Source organism: Gymnodraco acuticeps, unplaced genomic scaffold, assembly GCF_902827175.1.
Source record: "Gymnodraco acuticeps unplaced genomic scaffold, fGymAcu1.1, whole genome shotgun sequence".
Taxonomy (NCBI): Eukaryota; Metazoa; Chordata; class Actinopteri; order Perciformes; family Bathydraconidae; genus Gymnodraco; species Gymnodraco acuticeps.
The window spans coordinates 523,661-544,938 of record NW_022990683.1 but is presented as its reverse complement, the minus strand read 5'-3'; the positions used below and the strand labels follow the sequence as shown (position 1 = coordinate 544,938).

The 21,278-nt window shown below is 43.1% G+C and overlaps 1 protein-coding gene across 2 annotated transcripts in view; it reads right to left on the bottom strand.

Annotated features, from left to right (window-relative positions):
• Positions 1-317: 317 nt before the first annotated feature.
• cntln (centlein, centrosomal protein) overlaps positions 318-21,278 on the bottom strand; it is an 88,951-nt gene continuing 67,990 nt past the window's right edge. For both annotated transcript variants that reach the window (XM_034230240.1, XM_034230241.1), the window contains exons 25-27: positions 16,366-16,563; positions 11,599-11,673; positions 318-1,160 (exon numbers count right to left, since the gene is read on the bottom strand). In XM_034230240.1, the coding sequence (XP_034086131.1) occupies positions 1,050-1,160; positions 11,599-11,673; positions 16,366-16,563 (384 nt within the window). In that variant the 3' untranslated portion in view covers positions 318-1,049. The remainder of the gene's footprint in view (positions 1,161-11,598; positions 11,674-16,365; positions 16,564-21,278) is intronic.

Sequence of the window (21,278 nt, the reverse complement as noted above, 5' to 3'; positions counted from 1 at the left end):
AAACAGATAAAAGGGGATGAAGGTAGTTATGTCAAGGAGGTATACCCACTCCTCTAATACACCCCTGTGCTGTGTGTGCTCCTGTGGACCCTTGTTAATGATGTCAACAGCAGGGGTCAGCTGTTACAGACAGGAACCATGCCAACAGTCAGCTGTCAATCACGAGAGAGGTGGGAGAACCCTGCGGTCTACAGAGCATCCTCAGCCACATCGCACTCTGACTGACAGTCCTTTGAACCGCTGGAAAAATACACGAGACCATTTAGAAAAAGGACAATGACATTTACAACAGGTTAAGCACAGGATATAGACGAAAATAAGTGAAATGGATTTTTATTCAAACGTTAAGGGGAGATTTTCAGAACAAAATCATTGATATTGAACATAATTACCAAATAAATTATCAACAGAATACATTCTTACAAAGTGGAAGCTGTAACAATTTCCTTCAGAAATAAATAATTGCAGTGCATTTGCTTCATAAAATCCAGTGGGCTTCAATCTCTGGATCTTTTTGAGAGCTGTGGATCACGTCTGATAAAAATGGATCGAACTTCATAAGGTGGATTTTCTGCTCCTTGCTGCAATCTTGACTTTCTCAAAGTGTCGACTTTGCATTGCTGGGTCAAGTCCCTGCACCCCAAGGTCCTTCAGGTGCCAAATAAATTAGGGGGAGAGGTAAAAGCAAGCAAAAAAAGATATATAAAAGTCTAACTTAAACATTAGCGTAAGCATTTGCCTTCTCACCCCAGGTCTGCGCTGAGAGTGGCTGCACTGTAAATTAGCTTGGCGTTAAAGGGCCCTGTCTGATAGACATAGTGCACTGAGCGCTAACACAGATGTCGAGGGCTCATTTACAAAAGCCGGGCTGCTGCGTGGAGCCAGTGGCCCAGAGTGAGTCGACAGCGCTTTCCTCACAAATATTGGTTCTGCTGCCCCGGCTCAGCTTGGCACAGCCCAGCTCCCACTGAGCAGGAACCGGGGAGGGAGAGAAGAAGGGAGGGAGGGAAAGAAGAGGATGACAGTTTTCCCAGCCTCAGCCCAGGGAGTCAGGCTTTTTCGCTGACTGGTGTTGCGAGCGTGGCCAGCTCTTCTGTCAGCACTTTCCTCTCCTTCATCTTCACGCGCACAGCCTCCATTAGCTGGCCGGCAGAGGGGATCTGCAGGGGAGGGGAAGGATAGAAGAAGGGTGAGGGGGCGGCGGTAGAAGGGGTTAGAGAAAATGAGGAAAACACACAAATGCACCACTTTTGAAAACAGATTTTTGACACCTGGCAACTTTTCACAGAGCGTATGTGCTGGTCTGTGAAACAACAGAACCTCAGATAGGGCCTGAGGACTTGTGAAACTTTTGAGGGACTGCCATGTTGAGTGTTTTGACAAAGTAATTCACAAAACAGGCCACACAGCAGATGCTTCAACACCCTACCCCACACTTCCCCTTTGTGTTAGGACTCCACTCTCGATCAGTAAGGTAGGTTTCCTAAGTATTTAAGCACACTGTAGGGTCACAGTTTCTCAAGACCGTCCTGGCAACACTTGCATGCTTATATGTACATTACATTTTCTCATGTACTTTCTTCTTTTAATTGGATTGTTCCACTTTTATGATGTGCAAAAAATCCTAATGATATTTTTATTTAAGAAATATACTGTAGCACGAAATCAACAGTATTTTTTCTGTGCTAAAATTCCTCTTAAATTCAAAGCTAAAGCTAATATGAGGCTTCAATATTCAGACTGATCAAAAGGGCATCTGCTAAATGAGTCTTAAATAAGTAGAACATTCCCTCATTCTACAAATAAGTTGGAAATAATAGGAGACATTTTGTACTGAAATAGTTAAAGCAGGTCAATTTAACAAACATAAACCTTTAGTTACATTTTTAAACTTACTTTGCATTGATCTGTGGACCTGATCATAACGAGGCCCCATTATGCTTTTTAGTATTTCCCTTTCCTGTAGTGTGTTACATGTATAAAGCTTTGTGTGCATGTAAATGGTCTGCTAAGGCTAAAATCCCAAAGTCTTTCTCCCCCTGCCTAAAACGCCTCCATTGGACTGCTTTGTTTACTTCCATTACATAATGACATCACTGTGTAAAACCTGCGCTTCTATTTGCTAACGCTCCAACACATTGTATGTGATAGGCTAAGGGGCGGGACATCTCTAATGACCAATCACGACAGAACCTGCCAGCTAACCAATCAGAGCCGACTGGGCGATTCTGGTGGAAAGAGGCAGCACAGATGAGAACAATACAGAGCTTTATGAACATTAAAGCATGGAGACATGTCACAGAAGAGGCACAACATATGAACCTGAAGATGATCATAATACGGCCCCTAGAAATCTAATTTCGGCCAATATGAACAGAAGGAATAATTACAGCATTGGAAAACTCTTTAAATGCACACGTGGGCATGAGAGTTGTTTTGTGTGACAGAAACTATCCTTTAAGCAAAATATATATTTTCTATGGTGGGCTGAAAACACAGTTCACTTTCCCCAAAGGGATACGTTGATCACTTTCAGCAGACATGCCTCAAGGCATAATTAAAACATCTCGAGCATCGCTGGGGACACTTACAGCATTGTTGTGTTTTTACTGGACTGTGTTTATGCTGGGAAGAAAACAGGATGATAATTGATGTCCATTTAATCATTCTGGATTACAAAGGGTGGGTATGAAGGAACAATGTGTGTTTACTTGTCGTGGAAAGGATGGAAAAGAGAAGAGGTGAGCATGCTTCTCCTCAGACTTCTGGCTCATGTTGTTCTTCCTCTCAATCGACACAAGGATTTTATGGTCATTAGGGCGTCTGATCAAAGGCAGGCGTTCGTACTGTATCGCCCATAAATATTCACTTCAAGTGATGTGCAGCCTTTCACAAGCACCCTTTTTAAGCGAGGGAAACAAATTCATTCCCTGAGCAATTTCCTAAGTCACATGGCATGAGAGGAGATGTGGACTGGGCAAGCTGAAAATGACTTCAACATCATAAAAAAATTATTTGTATATCTCTTAAAAGAGAATATGAAAACACGAGATATCGACGTCGACTACGAACCAAAGCAGCAGAGAAACAGTCCAACAACGGCACGCTTTTTATTACTATTTTCTTTCGACATTTCTGTATGCCATTTCAAGATTACATTTACTTCTTATCATTTAATATAATTTCTATAATGTTGTAATATTTGAACAAACTCAAATCTAAGAGAGAGACGGGCCACATTTTCTTCAAACATCAGAGTCCAACAAAAACGTCCATATGTAAAACCTCTGCATTAGAAAATTCAAGGTATTGTGTTGCTTTGAAATGATTAACACAAACTCACAACAAATAGTAGAATTATATCTGCAGTTGATATTTTTGAGAGACATTTAAAAACGATCAATTTCAATACTTTTGGAGAGTGAGAACCTGAAAAACTCTCATGGAAAAGAGAACACAGTCCCCCTGCCCCTTGACACATCTCTGCTCTTCATTAAAGGTTTACAGCAGCAGGGACACAAGGTCCCGAGTGCCTGGAAGTGTGTGTGTGTGTGTGTGTGTGCGCACTTGAGCTTGTGTGCAGTGGGGAGTCAGTTCCAGCAGCACTGGATGCATCAAACACACAGCGCTATTCCTCAGAGAACCACTACACTGAAGTAACTGCTGAGACATCTCCCTCTGCCTCTGTCCTCCGGGGAGAGTTCACTCTCAGTCTCACACACACACTCACACCGACACACACTCACACCGGCACACACACAATTTCCCAATCAGCTAATTGCACTTAGAGCCACTAACTATGCAAACAAATCCACTAAAATAGAGACACAGCCACAACACAAGGCTCTATGGGACAGTAAAGAGGGAGACTGGATCATTAAAAGTACCGATAAGGGAATATGTGTAAACAACACTAACAGGTAAACATGTTCTAGATAAACCTAACATGAGGGAACTGTAAGTCTGAAACGGAGAATAAAACTAGGAAAGAAACTCGATTGTCTTTGATACCTTCAGTCGCGGTCTCGATACCTGGGTATACTTTGGGTATTGGCCGACAGCAAGTAAGTACCAATCAATCGATACGATACATGCCTCTCTGTGTTAAAGTGGTATTATCATTTTTGTATGTGTAAAGCTTGACTTACTTAGCGTAAATAACTACTTGCAGTGCCCTTCTTTGGATGACGCCGATGTTCAAAATGATATCAACTGCTCATCTGTAAAGTTTTGTGACGTCATCTTCCACGGTAACAAGTAATTGCAGTGACAAAATCTGTCCGAAGACATACAGTCGGACAGAGTATATCAACACACCTGGCAAAGAATCAACATGGTAGGTCCCGCAATCAATATGATTAATATACATGAACTAAATTGCTATTTATTATTACTTAAATAATTCCTACACCAGCAAATCGGTAATCAATCTTCAAAATGAACAGGAAATACAATTTGTATGTGAATCTTTTATGCAGCAACAATTTGTCCTAACCTACAGTATATACACATTTCAGCGTGTTAATACATAGTATATTACAAGGAATGAATAGAAAGGATTGGCCTCTTTGTCACAGATACCGGAACCAGCTATTTGAGTCAGTGTTGGCCCGATATTTGATATTGGTACATCCTTAGTTATTGCATGCTTGCTGTCTTAACCCCTTACCCATGGGGTCACCCTCTTGATCCTTAAGGAGTAATCAAAAACACAAAAAGCTGTGTAACAAATAGGAATACACATAACATTGGAACATCTTTAAGAAGCTTCATTAGAGGTATATATCCAAAGTACAGTGAAAGACATCTTTAGTCTCTTGGTTCATTCCCTTATTGTGTGTGTATGCATCAGCAGATTCTGGTTAAAGGAAACACATGCGCTCACACACACGGGATCACGGAGGGGACAAGCCGGACGATCCTTTCCTTTCATCAGCCGGCCACAGTTGCTGGGGACCGGGCCCCTGCAGGATGGTTGGAGGTGGGCTGTGATGCAGCTGCTCTGCTGGATCCCCTGGGCCGCTTCAGGCAGTGTTAGGAACTGGCACTAATGTTATGCTACAGTTGATTTAGCCGGGCCCCTGTCCCCTTTGGCAGAGTGAGCCAGCACCAGCGCTAAGCAACGCGGTCGCTGTTTCGCAAGAGGCCCTGTCCCCTATGGCAACACTAAAAAAAAAGGCTACTGTAGCATTAAGCCCTGCTAACTCACAGCCATTACTATTCAACAGGCCCTGCAGAGCAGACCTTTTGTCTAGGTGTGATTTCATGAACATGTTTCAGAGGTGAACTGACATGCAAAGCCACTGACTAACAGTGTGTGTGTTAGAGTGTGTGCGTGTGTGTGAAGACGAGAACAAGAGCTGCAAGCAAAAGGTGTTTTTATGAGCCAATTAAATGACACTGCTACTCTACAGCCTGGGGCGCACCTCAAGGCAAGGAGCAGCTCAAAGTTGCAGCACTCCAGTGACCATTGTCTGGTAGTGGCGTTACACACATCAACTTTTTTTTCCTTAAAAGATCGATCATTCCGGCTCTTTTGTCTTCTCCCTTGGAACTGGTTAGCGCAATTATTTTCAAGGGCCCAATTTGTGAGAAGTTGTAAAGATTGTGTCAGGCTCCTGGATATCTAAATGAGTCAGAATGAAGAGGGAGGGGGAAGCAGAGAGCCTAGAAGAGATATACGTGGGTACAGCATCCACATGTCTACCTGCACTCATGCTTCTACCGAGTGTGCTTTCTCAATGTATTCAATAGTCTACAGACAAACAGTGGGGTATAATCAGGCAGAGGTTGCTCCTTTATTTAACAACAATGTATCAGCTTTAAATGAGACATTTGAGTCCGTCAAAAGTCCTACAGGATGGCTACCTGTAATAACATCATTCCCTAATATTACTGTATTAAAGAAGAATGCACACTGCTGCTAAATGTAATAACGAGCAGACGCTTTTGGCTCTGCCTGCTATGACAGGAGAGCTTTCACAGTTGTGAAGGATACCTACTTTAAATCGTTGTCCCTGGCTGGTGAGCCGTCTCTAATCTAGGTCACTTTTCAAGGTAAAGGAGAAGTAGTTTTATCACAGAGGGGAAAAAACAGCGCTTTGATCTTTGATCTTCTCACTTTTGTTTGAAAATCAAATTTATCAAACGGGGGAATAACAACAACAACAGCATGATAAATAGGTGTAAAAAAAAAAGCCCAAGCACAAAGGCACCGTACTAAAAAGTCTTGCATTTGATTATCTCTGATAATGAATATGTCACATTTGCAAAGAGGGGCTCAGGTAAGAAAATCACTAACGCACCGACAAGCCTATTCTCTCCCTCTCCTGCGTAATTACCTTCCCCTGCAGCGGATCCCTCTCTTTTCTCCCCTTTAGGTCACTAGAGACTGATATGAAAGGGAATTGGACACTTGGGGCCACAAATACTGTAATTAAAAATCTCTCCTTTTCTTGATACGTTGTTTGGAAACATCATTTCAGTGTGCAACATGCATTTGTTAGGGATCTGACCTAAATACACCCTAGATTAAACAGAGGAAAGCACCGGGTCTTTGTTTCAGATTCCTACTCATTAGGTGATTCAGGCACCATTGGGTATAAAAATAGAAAGGTGATATCCATACATAACATATGCAACCTTTAGGTAGAACTCAGCAATCAGGAGCACACTAGTGATTAAAAGTAAGGCTCATTGGGCGAGGTAGTGTACTGGGAAGCATTTACAATCAACAAAAGCGCCTGATCCTGCAGAAAAACTGTCACAAACTAAACGAGAAGGTGTTAAGAATTGTTACCAGTCAATGTTTGTTTACTGACATGAGAGAATTTAAAGCATTTCAATGTGCTCCAAAGGAAAATCCTCGGATACAATCAGACTGGCAGTACCTCAAAGGGGCTCTGAAATGCACCCTCTGTCTGAAACCAGAGCCCAATCTGCTCTGATTGATTAACGGCCGGCTCTGTTGTGATTGGTCAACAGTTTAGAGATGTCCCGCCCCTTAGCCTATCAAGTACAATGGGTGTTTCTCAATCTCGAGTACGCTTGCTTGGTAGCACATGTCTTCCGAGCGTCTTGCTTCAGAAGCGAGGCAAGAATCCTTCCTGGCATTCGGAAAACGAAGAGTGGAACAGGCGAGCAAGTGTGCAGGTGTGCGTCATATGAGAGGCCCCGCCTTACATTTTCCGCCACAGATTTGGGGAAATTAGTCCGTGAGCAAAGCATTGTGGGGATTGTAAGACCGCGGAGTCTACACATGTGCAGCCTCGACATTTCTCCAAACGAAGTACACCGGCCTCGGTAGAATTCCAAGTATGCTGGACATTGAAACAGTACTTGGCGGCACTCGATGACGTAGTATGCTTGAAATAGTGGCTCTCGAGCAGCTTTATTCGCGATTGAGAAACACCCAATGTGTTGGAGCGTTAGTCAATAGAAGTGCAAGTGTTACATAGTGATGTCACAATACGGAAGTAAAAACAAAATAGTCCAATGGAGGCGTTTCAGGCGTGTGGGAGAGAAACACCCTCTGGAGGGAACACAGGGATTTTAGCCTGGGCAGACCATTACATGCGCAAAAACCCATTTAACACACGACAGGAACACGAAAACCCAAAAGCACATTAGGGCCTCTTTAAATCCACAAAACATCATATTTATAAAAACAGTATGATTATTTACCTAACCTTTCTTAACTGATCTCTTGAAATGTGCCGTTTGATATTTTCTAGCTTGTTTATTTGAGTAATCACACCAACAGTTTAAGGACTAAAGTTCAGCACCGAAAAGCGGCATCTGCTGTTTCTACTTATGTGGAATGCAATTTCAACGAACCAGATTAGTCACAGTATGACCCCCCCCCCCCCCCCCCCCCCACCACTGTTTCAGTGACATATTTACAGTACAAAGGCTGGGCTCGAGTCCCCTCCACGCGCATGCAGACACACTTACAGAGACAGAAAAACAGTGGCTGATTTAATTAGCTCAATCATTAAATGAGGCTTAATTAGAGTCACTTTCCTACAAAGGGAAGGATGGGACTCAGAGCTGTTCCTTGTCATTACAGAGGCATAATGAGCCACACAACACAACACAATACCCCTCACCCTCAAAGCGCCAACAACAATGGAAAACTTTCTCACTGCATTAGCGCGGTAAGAAATGGAGCCTTTGATATATTTAATACCCAGGTTTAATGATGTAATGCCCTATGGAGATACTACTATGGCGGCTTTGACAAGAAGTGACATGAATAAGGTCTGTTATTTAACTTTAGATAAATGATCCCATTAACATGCTAGCAATAAGCAGCACAAACCCCTCCCTAAAGTTCAATAAGAGTTTGAAATTGCAGGAAAAATGTCAGCCCTGTGGTCCATCCATAAACGCCTCTGATGTTTTACAACAGGTCCAGTCCTGATTGCCCCGGCCTGTCTCTACTACTGTCTTAATGTAATGTTCACCTGCTTGTTATAGTTTGGAGGCTGATAAGAAGTGATGCTTGTACGCCTCCCCCGGGTGTGATTGTGAAGTAAATATTAGCAGGCCCACAGCGCCGCCCCATACCAGTAAACCAAACCACTGTCCTCTCATAAAGAAATCAACAGAGTCAATGACTTTTTAAATGTTATTATGCCGCCATGAGGCTTCAAGATGGGTACGTGTGTGTACAAAATGAGTCTGAAAAATGATCTGGAGGGAACGCGTGTGTTTGCATGCACGTGCACACGCTCACATGCACACGCTCCTCCTGTTCATTATTGGCCAGCAGCAGAAGCCAGTCATTTCCCTGTCTTCATAAAGACTCAGCCCATTAAATTCTACCTCCAGTCAATAATTAGGACTCCACAAATAAACCAAAGGCAATTAAATCAATGCTTCCCCGGGCCGGTGCCTGGACCCCATGGCCCACATGGACACTCCATCTTCTCTGCTGGCCTTATTCATGGTGGGCTGCGGTGGAGCCGTACAGCACACCCCCCGGCCTGCTCATGATTATTAGATAGCACCGTCCCCCGATCCTGGCTATGGAGCGCCGCTTATGGTGGCTCTCCATCGAGAGGCGTAGGGTTTGATTTCATTAACTCACCGGTGGAGGTGAGAGACGAGGAAATGAATGCAATGTTTCATTTGGTTTTGAGTGGACATGAGGGGCAGCGGTGAGGGGGCTCCAGAAATCCTAGCCACTTTTTCGACATGAAGGGAGCAGTAACTCAACACATTCACGCAGCGCGTCTGCAACACAGTGTCGGACAATGTGTCTCTCTTTCTTGTTACGTTGACATGTGGCAGCGCACGACAGCCATGGCGAACAATGGCCACACACACATCTCTTAAGCCCTTCACATCGGCACACACACATAGAGTGAGTGATGGGTTTGCTATTGACAGGGCCACTGAGATAATAAAGTGCTGTCCCAGTGGCAGCTCCATTAGGCCCTGACAGTGACAAGATGAGGCTGTCCTGAGAGTGCACACGCACACACACATACCTACACATACCCAGACAGACACACACAGATGGACACATCCTCATCCTCTTTCAGTGACAGCCAGCCTGTTAGGGACATGGATCTCTCTCTCATCTTTCCTTTCGCCGGGTCTATTTCTGTCTTTGTATCTAAAGAAAGTGTGTGTGGGTGCAGCTCGGGGGTAAGATCATATCACTATTAGGAGAGTGTGTTATTAGTGTCACAGGCTGGGTGACAGGCCAGGCCATTTCACTTCACAGATGTTCTGCTTGGTGAGCCTTTCATAGGCTGTGACAGAGAGTAGAGAGGCAAAGAGGGTACAGTGTGAGAGTTCTAGAAGTCTATTTCCTAACTGAGAAAACGCTCGCTTCTCTGCATCAAGTGACAAGTTTAGTATAGGCACAGTGGCATAGCGGTCCTCAAAATGTCCAATTAGGAGATCTGCCTTTATTAACCAACAGATAGGCACTTAAAACGTCTTCATAGACCCTTCCCTGGGTCTCTAAGAATGTTAGATGTTACAGCAGCCTTAGAAAAAAGACCGAAATAAAGAGACACATGCATAGATAAAGTGCAGTGTCCCCTTGATAGGAGAATACGCTTTTAAAAACCAGACGAGATACAGGGAAGAGGACAAATTAGAAATAAATAAATGAACAAAAAACAGAACAAGATGGACTTGAAAGGGGATAGAAAAAGTCTGTTTGCAGGGAGGGTGGATGACTGCGGAGGTCCCAGCGGTCCCCACTGAGACCTAGGGGCGAGTCTCAGCCTTGTCATACTCCACTCTCCTCCTCCTCCTCCTCTCCCCACACCAGCTCCTCCACTGCCTCCCCCCCTCCACCACCCCTGTTCTGCCCACGGAAAACGTCGATAGCAGGCTGCCGGTGCCGAGGTCTCTGGTGGACACTAGCTCATTCTCCCGGCATCGACAAGCCCGCCAAATCAATATTTAGTTCCCCACTAACAAGCTGCCTCGGGGTCTGAGCCAGAGAGAGAGGGAGGGAGGGAGGGAGAGAGAGGAATGCAGGACAGTGGAGGATGGCAGAGAGAGACAGAGAGCAGGGACGGAGAGCTGTCCAGCTAGAAGGGAAAACATGGATTCAGTAGTGTGTGTGTGTGTGTGTGGGAGAGTAAGGTGGAAAGGTCAGAAGAAGATCTGGGGAACAAGAGAACAGTGTCTGGTGTGTGTCGTGGTGCGGAGGCGACGCATGAGTGCCTGCGGCAGCCGCTGACAAGAACACAAGACACACACACACACACAGTCGACACTCTCAATCATACACATATCACAGCGAGCAGACGTTGACAGCACTCGAGTAAAGCTCCAGCAGAGCACTCCACTCACAGATGAGTGGCTGTACACACACACACACACACACACACACACACACACACACACACACACACACACACACACACACACACACACACACACACACACACACACACACACACACACACACACACACACACACACACACACACACACACACACACACACACACACACACACACACACACACACACACACACACACACACACACACACACACACACACACACACACACACACACACACACACACACACACACACACACACACACACACACACACACTTTTGAGCCAGGAGCGGGACACATGGGGGGTTAACAATTCATCATCCATTTACTGTATTTGGTGAAATTAGTGCCCAACCTTTTCTATACTGAAGACTTACAAAGTAGAACATCTGCAATGTTAGGATATCATATTTGGTATTATATGTACACAAGTGAAAGAAATATTAAACCATTAAAGAAATTCCATTCTAATTAGAAGAAATTATTATGCATCATTGACACAAATACAAACAATATTCAAACATACATTTTGCAATAAATTGATCCTAAAGTATTGGATATGAGTGAACCTAACCATCATACTTTTTATTTGTAGCTTTGAGAATGCATTGTTGACGTTTAACTTAAAAACATTGACATTCTGAGCAGCATTTGTTCTAAAACCTACACCTCAATAAAGAGTTTTAATGCAGTTCTATAATGATGGTAGGACGCTTAAATCTTGTGTTTGTACAGGAATAAGTCATTTTTGTGATCATTATTGCATATTTGTGAGACTGACCTTCTGCTGGAGGATGTGGTTGAGGTGGTTCAGCCACTCCTGGTCTCCTGGACCCTCTGAATGAGCCCCTGCCACCTGCAAACACAACAGCAAATACAAACATATTAATGACAGAAATTGAGCTGATATTTAGAAAGAATATCTGCAATAAATCCTAGAAATGTTAGCATTATGTGCACCGATAACTGACGAGGATCAGACTAGAGGTACGTGATGTTTCTAGAGAGAGAACCTGCCGCTTTGCCTCTGCGAGCTCCTGCTTGAGAGCAGAATTGTAGCATTACACCAGCCAGGACCTTGAGGAAGCTCTCTGGAGACTCAGTGGCAAGTTATGCCAGTATACGTTTGCATGCTACTCATGTATAAAGACCTAACAGAGTGGTAGCCTTGTTACTGCTAATGAACAGAGAGAAGAGCGACTGCATGGCCCTGTACACCTCAGCACTAATGCGTTACCTCTTCACTTCAAACCCCAGGTGTTGCTGCTCCAAATGATGTGACGAGCCTTGTACCGCCTCACATGGACGCATGGAGCAGAAGGGGAAGAAAAATGTGTGTGTGGCTGAATTTAAAAGTCCCTGCGCTAGCAAACTGGCAAACCTAAAGCAGCAAGGGCTGTCCAACGCTACAAGAGGGGTCACCGTTTGTTTTTCTTCCTTTGAATGGGCCGATTTATCTTTGCCTGTAATATGTTTGATTCATGATACTGTAATGTGTGTTCAGAGGGGACCCCTATTAACTGTTACACACTGAATGGCATGCTGGGTACAGTTTGTTTTCTGCCGTTCTCTCCAATATTACTGGCGCCCACTACAGTACTTACTTAAAACAAATAAACAAAGATGGACCAGAGACACCTGAGATCTAAAGAACATATTTATTAGTAATTTTCTCGACAACCTGCTCATCTAATCGACTTGGTGGGTGTATCAAGATCAAAGGAGGCGCATTGTTGAGTGTGAAAGCTGCAAGCAACAACACCGGAGGCCATTCCAAACAGAAACATTTCAATGGCCAACACTGCATAGAAGTGCGTACAATCACTAAATAAATAAAATTCCTAAACCATAAAAACTAAAATCCATCTGTTTATATATTTTAAATACCTTATTTTTACATTTGATATCAATTGTATATTGTATACATCTTTGCTGTAGAGCAGAGTGCCTCCTATGGATACATTAAAAAACAAATCAAAAAGATCCTGAGTGAATAGACTGGGACAGTTAAGATTTTGCCATTGGTTATTATCCATATAACTATGAAGAGTCTGGAGGGAGGACATTTGTATTTAGCGTGCATTCTTTCTAGTGTTCCCCAGCTTCCTGGTACCCTTTATGTGTGATCCTTTGTGATAGCAGTTGATCTAGGCTAATTTCCGTGTATGTCTAATTGTGCCTGATGCTTTGAGTAACTGAGAAGTAGGAAGAGACCGGTGGGGGGGAGTGCGTGGTGATATTAGCGGGAGAGAAAAAGAGGGTGCCTTCAAGCCTCCCGGAGGGGCGAGCACGGAGTGTGAAAGAATGCCTGTGTGTGAGAGTGAGTGTGCTTGCCCACCCTTGGTAGATATATAACAAAGCACTGACCCTCCATCAAACATTAGGTGCAAAACAAACTGGCCCGGCAATTACAGCCTTATTACATCTGGATCATTAACTCCACAACAAGTTGCCGGGGGAGCTTGGAGCGGCCGGCCCTCTCCGGTCCTCTGTTGCACGCTATGGAATGGACAGAGGCAAATAACACTGTGCAGCGTGAACCATGAGTGTGAGCATGTGCGGAGGGGTTATGTTTGAACACACTCAGATGCCTCCTTTGCACCTACATGTATAGACATACATCGTATTGATTTTGTTTGTTTATGTGCTGGTGTGTAAGGGGGTATGCTTCTGTATGACTTTTACCATTTTAAAGAAATCAATTGATTGATTTGAAATAAGAAATTCAAAAAACAACAACAACCAATTCCCCATCCAATGAAAAAGCTGAAAACATGTTTGTTGCAAGGCTGTGTTTAACTACAGAACCAGCTGCGCAAATAGCCGTGTCACAGCAGCACTCCTGTTCAGTGAAACACCGCAAGCTAAATGTCTGATTTCCTTGCAAGGACAAATCAACAAACCTACACTGATGCTCTGGAGGACAGAACATATGCTTTTGGAGAAGATGGTTGTCATTACATGAAGGTTATCTGTTCCCAAAATTCTACTAAAACATAACTACAAACAGGAAACATTGATTTCGAAATTTGGTATGACTAACATTTAAAACTGCATTGATTTTAAAACCTAGAATGTTAAAAACATCTGCAAATAATGTTGACGAGAGACATTTGCTAAACTAAAGAAAAAGTAGTTTTGTTGGCAATGGAGAATTCTCATTTAAAAGTAAAACTGGAAAGTAGGAGAAGTCCCATTGAGCCCTGAGCTCTCTCTCAGCACACATTTCAAGTGAATAAATGAATACGCTTGCTATGAGTTGGATCTGTTGAAGACTGCAGGGACATTTAGATAACCTCATGCCTCGTCCTCAAGTCCAAAGACAAACATGAAATCTACAAAGGTTGTGCAAAAGCGCCGTAAGAAAATGTGTTTGAAGGGAGGAGAAAAATAAATCACGATTCTGAATTATAAAGCAACTCTGTGGCAAACTTTTGAATAGGTTTAAACATTGTGTGAACAATGTGTCACAAACCAGCAGGGGCTAGAAACCATATTTTAATAATTGAATAATCTGCTGATGATTTTCTTAATTAATTCATAAATTGTTTGGTCTATAATTTTTTTTTAAAGATTTTCATCCCAGTATCTCAAAGTCTAAGGTCATGTCTTTTAATTTCTTGTTTTGTCCAATATCCAAAACCCAAACATATTCAGTTAAAGGTGGGGTAGGTAAGTTTGAGAAACCGGCTCGAGATACACTTTTTGTTATATTCCATGGAATGCTCTTAACATCCCGATAGCAATGAATATCTGAAGTGCTTTGACAAAAAATCCATAACAAAATATCATCTCTGGAAGCCGTGGCGCTGTAAAAAGCACGACCAATCATCTGAGCCGGCCCGGCTAAAGTAACTGGATGGCCTACCTGCCTGTCAGCCTTCATCTGTGCACAAACTTATCTCGTGCCCTCATTGGTCATGTGCGCGTCCGTGTGTGTTGGAGGAGGGGCTCTGTAAGGAAGTGGCAGATTTTTTCCGGCTGTGTATTTTCAAATTCTAGCGCACTCGAGCTGGTTTCTCCAAAATTACCTACCCCACCTTTAAGTGTGATATAAAAATTGGGAGGCAAAAAAAAAAAGTTCTTCAATTTACTTATGAAAGCTGACTAAAGATTATTGTAAACAGATAAAGAGTTGGCAATATTTTGCAGCAAAACGACTAATCGTTGCAGCTCTTAAACCAGTCTCAGTTCAGATAATGGACAGCTATTGACTATCCTTTATCCATAAACAAAAAGTGTACACCTAAGTAAGCCTTATGTGCGCAGCTAAGTGTAGTTATGTTCAGGCTGGTTTATGGATAGCTGTAGACACACACTTCCTGTTCAGATACAGTATTTGAATGTGTCCAGCAGCAGTTTTAATAAGTGCACATGTGTGATAGCCCGTTTCACCTAAACACACATTTGAACAGATGCATCCTGCAATCTTTGAAGGACCTTTTACATTATACCCATTAACAAATACCCACACCTAAACTATTAACCTCACTGTGACACAAGATTTACAATTCTCTGGTGTTTTTGTTAAAACCCTGTGATGTCTGAATTTCAATTAACATCACAGACAAACACCTCACTGTGTCAGGGCACCAAGCAGCACGCCATTAACCACCTTTAATACGACAGAGAAAACAAGTGAGGGTTTTTAGACGCAGAGGTTTCCGTCTCTGATGAGAGGGACCTCTCTTCCAGTGAGGAAGTGTTCCCTGTCATCTCCTGGGTGGAGCTGGGCTGCAAAGGGCTAAAATTGGTTTCAAGTGTGAGTAAGTGCCTGGAGAGCCCTCTCTCATCTAGAGATAGATGGGAGGAGGTCCCTGGGGATGGGAGGTTGATTGTAACATGGGATTGCTAATTGATGACATAGCTGGGCATGATAAATGGTAGATAGAGGACCCACCAAGTTGGAAAAGATTGTGAAACTCAGACTTTAGCAAGCGGCCGACAGTCAATAGCAAAGATTTTCAGTTCAATGACTGCTCTCAGCCAGAAGGAAAGAGTTGTACTTACTCAACTCGACCATATTACATTTTATATTAAGTTGACAGGTGCTGCAGGTGTCGAACTTTTAGAGAAGGCTTTAAAAATGAAGTGCCATCCTTCTCTACTGCAACTTCCAAACTTATTAGTGACAGGCCATGGTGTTTGGTCCACCTATACTCAGTGTTCAACCTTGCTCACTGGCCAGCATCTACCTTCTCATCATTAAGAGAAGGTCAGATAGAAGTACAGATTTAAAGGAAGGCTAAACAACCGTAAGCGTTTTTTCCAAGAGGATAGTCCAGTGTTGCTTTAGCACCTAATTTAGTCTCAAATGAGAAAGCAGAAACCCAAAGCTACATATTGATTGTGATGATATAACGTCTCTCTTAGTCCTCTGGTGCAATCACTAAGCAAACCCCCTGTAAACTTAAGGATGTTTTTGAAATTTCACAGCACTGAAAATCTATTATAGGTATGTTTAGTGCTCTGGGCATAAGTTTAACTTGATATAGATCCTAAAGTTAGCGTTTATGTGGAATGTTAACCCACTGTCCCTTGGCCTTACCTGGTCAGTGTCCATTATGTCTGCGAGATCGTTTTCGGACATATTGAGGATGGAGGCAGCGATGGATTGGGCTCTGATCATAGACTTGGCTGAGAGGCCGCCCTTTGCTGCCACAGCGCTGGCCTGCCTCGACCTCCTCCTCTTCATCAACTGCTGCTTGACCTCTTGAACGTCTAAAAGTATTTCACTGGCCAGAGCCTGGAGGAGGAGTAGAAGAAGAAGGAATAAAAAAAGAACAGGATGATGAAATGGATATAGAAAAACAAGAGGGATAGCTCTGCCTGGCAGATGAATAAATGAAATTGATCAAGCATGCGCCAGAGAGGCCTAGTACATTATGGAGGAATATTGAGTTTGACACACTCAGATTCTCTTCGGTTTCGCCTCACGCTCCCTTGTAGGAATGTGGACCTGAGGGTTTGTTGCCCTGTCGATTGAAAGCTGAGGGAACACAGCTTTGATACCAAACGTACCCCGAGTTTTGCTAAAATCTCCACAGACAGAGAATCATGCATCAGAGAGAGAAAGACAGGGAGCTACTGAAAATACAGCCATTCATTTATTTATTTGCTTTCTGAATGTCTCTCAGTGCAACAGGGCAGCATAACACAGTTAATAATTAAGATATGAGGGGCTGTTTCAAATGGTGCCCGAGTGAATGGCAAGCGAGACGAGGAAGGCCTGGGATGGCACAGTGGTCCGGCACTAAATGGGAGTTTGCTCTAAATACAGAGAGACAATTAAATGTTAAAACTGCCACACGAGAAAGTCAATAAAGTAAACTCCCCTTTGCTTCATTTTGAGCTTATTGATCGAGGCAATAATCTTCTGTATCATTCCCTTGTAAGCCTGCTGAAAAGCTGACCTTGGAATAGATGGTCAGATGAGGGAAAGCTAGAGAGAGGAGAACTCGCTGTACACAACACAAAGAAGCTTTGGACAAGAACACAATATTGCTAAGCAAGCAAAAAGTACAGAGTAAGAAACCATATAAAACACAAACATATGAGAACAATCAAGTACAAGGGTAATTATACGTGAACATTGTTGAATTGCGGCAAACATCTTAACTTCTCTGTTAATTTCACACATCAGGGGCAGTTTACAAAGCAAGTGGTGGTTCTCACAGGAGAAAACTGAATGAGAGGTTGGAGGCTCGCAGCTGGAGTGTTGCTATTTGTCGATAAGCAACATCATACACACAAGCAGAGCACCGACATTCAGAAATTCAAAGTAGACATTTAGGAACACCAACAGGATCATGTTATACAAATCCCTTTCAGATTAAAATAATGATAAAATGAAGGGAAAACATGCACAGAGCAAATACTGTATTTATTTTACTCTGGATCACAGTCCTGTAGAAACTGTAACACTTTACTGTTACAACAAGACAAGTCCAGGGGTTGTATACACAATCTCTCTGAAAATACTCTCAGAAAGATCCTAACTTAGCCTAAAAATGTCTATCAAAAAGTCCTAGTTTAGGAGTGATTTAAAAAACAAAAACAATAGTCGCTTTCACACCAAGTACTTTGCCGTACTAAGGTGCCGTTTACACGAGGACAAAACGGGTTGTATCCGCTACTTTTCTCTCGCGTATAGCCCGTTCGTTCACAGGCCGACACGTAAACCCGGAAACGAACCCCGCAAACGATAACGGGTCCCAAGGTGGATAGATCTGCAAACGGAACGCTCTGGGGGGACAAACGGCTCCGTATGTACGCCCTATACGATCATTTCCTAATAACGATGAAATAGCCCCGCCTCCCTCTCCCCACGTCTCCCTCTCCCCACCTCTCCTGCTCAGAGATCAGCTGCTGGGCTGTCAGAAGAGGGGGAGGAAAGAGAGGCTCCGTTTAAAAAAAAATTATATGATTATATAGAGTCGTTATCAATTTGCTTTAAAGCTCAATAAATAACAAAGAAGACCTCTGCACCGGACATGTTGACCGGCGAAAAAAAATGTTAACGGAACTCTGTCGCATGGTTCCCTCATCCCTTGGAAGAGGCGGGTGTTTTTCATCTGCTGGTGGACTACTGGAGATGTACAGCAGGAGCACACGCCGTCCACCGCGGAGAATAAACAGAAGGGCAACCATACTCCGGGGTCTTCTTCGCTGCTTTTGGTGTATTTTGTGGCGGCAGCAGCGCTACTTACAGGCCCGGCATATGTACTACAGCGTTTCCAGCGGGTCGAGCGAGATGGGTCTGGATGCAGACCGCAGCAAGGAGGCGGATCCTAAAGGGGGCGGATCCTATAGGGGGCGTTTCCTAAAGGGTTATGAACCCCGCCCCCCACGCATTCTAGGGATGTGAATGACTCTCAGCTTTACTGTGCCTTTCTTTTTTTTCTGCATTAACTGCTGCCATCGTGTGTTCAGAAATTGTGTAGAAGCCTTAATGTTTCAAATTCAAAGCCCTATTTCAAAGCTCTATACCAAAAATGAGAGGCTTTATTTAAACTAAACACGTGTTTACTTGAGAGTTCCTAGTCACGTCTGTTCTGTCTGTTAATAATAATAATGTATTTGTTGTTGAGAGGGTAATGGCGTAGCTCGTTTTAATCATACTTATGTTCAGAGTTGGGTGTAATGCGTTACAAAGTAACGCGTTACTGTAATAATATTAGTTTTGTCGGTAACGGAGTAGTGTAACGCGCTACTTTTATAATTCAGTAATCACACTACAGTTACTAACATTGCCCCGACACGCGTTACTTCGTTACTTACTAAAATCAGTCATAATCAAACCTCAACAAACACCTGCAAAGAACACATGCTAAGGTGAAGCTAACGCACAGCTATTTGTTGTTTGTTTATATCAAGTAGTCTGTTCTTCTTCTCTGTTTTCCGGTTGTTGCCTCTTTTGAATGATGAATACACACTACCGCTGGTAAGGAGAGTTATTGCCACTCACGCATGCGCAGTTCGTATGTGCTCGGCTGAAGTCTTTGCGGTGTCTGGTTCCAGTGCAACACATGGCCAACACGCAGGAGAACACGCCGACGCAACAGCGTGAGCAGAGATATACTGCGCAAAATATACAGATAGCAGGAGACAGAGGACAGCCACGGTCAGATAGGAAAACATTCAGGATCTGGATCAGTCTTATGCGACAATGGAAACTGAACTAAAGAGAACATTTGAAACTTTAGCAGTCAACTCAAGTTCCTGCCCTTATCTTGTCTCTGTTCAAAGTGAAATTTACACAGAAATAGTCAAATATCATTCTGGGTCTTAACACACCCCATAGGGAAATATATAGCCTAGTGTAAACCTTATACTAATAATAGCAAAATTGTCCATCTACAAAACTTGGATGATATTCAAAGATGACCAACAAAAGTTGTATAAGGCAGACAGTGTGTTTTTCTTTCTGAGTATGTCATGTTAAATATCAAAATTGATCTTTTGGTTGATGAAGTCAGAGATAATTAAATCTGGGCACATATTTTGTGGTTGCTGAATTAGAACACCCAATAAAATGTTTATGTTTAATGAAGACTTTCCTCTTTGTATGTACTGTATATTTTCCTTTGTACAATGTATTGGTATGTACTATACATTTCATGTTTAGTATTTGATGTGTATTGTAATGTTTCAAAAATAATAAATACGTTAATTAATTAATTAATCTTACGACCAGACACAACATGAACAAATGAATGATACACATCAGGACAGTAACTTCAACTTCAGTATTTTAGGTGTACAGAAACCTCTACTGATGTTGTTAAATGATATACAGCAATATCTTCCATAAAATGTAGTTGATTGATTTGAATAATAATTACTACCACTGCACAAACAGTAAAAAATGATATGCCTACAATTTATGAATTTGTCTTCTCTGTGGGTTGTATACTCTTCATTCTTTATGCAAATTAATTATAATTATACATTTTCAAAGTTCGTTTATGATTCATTCAAAGCATTAAAATAAATGAGAAACAGAGCGTCATATACCTTTAAGAAATACGTGGGGGGCGGGGTTCATAACCCTTTAGGAAACGCCCCCTATAGGATCCGCCCCCTATAGGATCCGTCTCCTTGCTGCGGTCTGCATCCAGACTCTATTGGGTCGAGCGGTCTCGTGGTAGTACCCCTCACTGCAGTGCGCAGTACCTCAAGCCCCTCCTTCTCAACCTTTGAGGCACGTGACTAACGGCCCCTCCTTCTCAACCTAAGCCCCTCCTTCTCAACCTTTGAGGCACGTGACTAACGGCCCCTCCGTTGTATACTGCGCACTGCAGTGAGGGGCTTCTCGTCTCGTGTGAACGGACACGTTAATTGAGCCGAATGCGTGGGAACGGAAGACTTTTTTTGAAAACGAATTCTGTGCGTAAACGCAACCGTACCCTATTCGTCCTCGTGTAAGTAGTGTCACCTTAGTTCCCAGCACTTAGTTCCCCCATGGAACTAAAGAGCAGATCGCGTTCACACAGGAATAAGTTCCCTGAGGGAACATTACGCAAATGAAATGAAGCTGCTGACGTCACTTCTTCTTCTTCTGCTTTGGGTTTACTGGCAACTTCACGGCGTATACTTCCACCCCAGCGCCATATAGAGAGAAGTATCTCTCTATATGGCTATCTCTTCTATTATATGGCTCTGTTCCACCCGAAGTCCCCGGCCGGAAGTCCCCGGAGTTGGGGACTGGCTTCAGTAGAAGCTGCTGGGAGTCCCAGCAGCTTCTACTGAAGCCTTCCGAGTAAATCGCAGAACGCCGACACCTCCTCATCTCCACCGCTCGCATGTTTTTTTTTGTGTTACCATTAGTTAGTCTCTCTCAGTTTATGGGCTGGGCTAATGCAAATAATGCTAATGTCAGCAAATACAATGGCGGCTTCACAAAACCTTTCAGAGTTTTACGGGCGTGGTTTGTAATTCGCCCAGCCAATAGAAATTGGA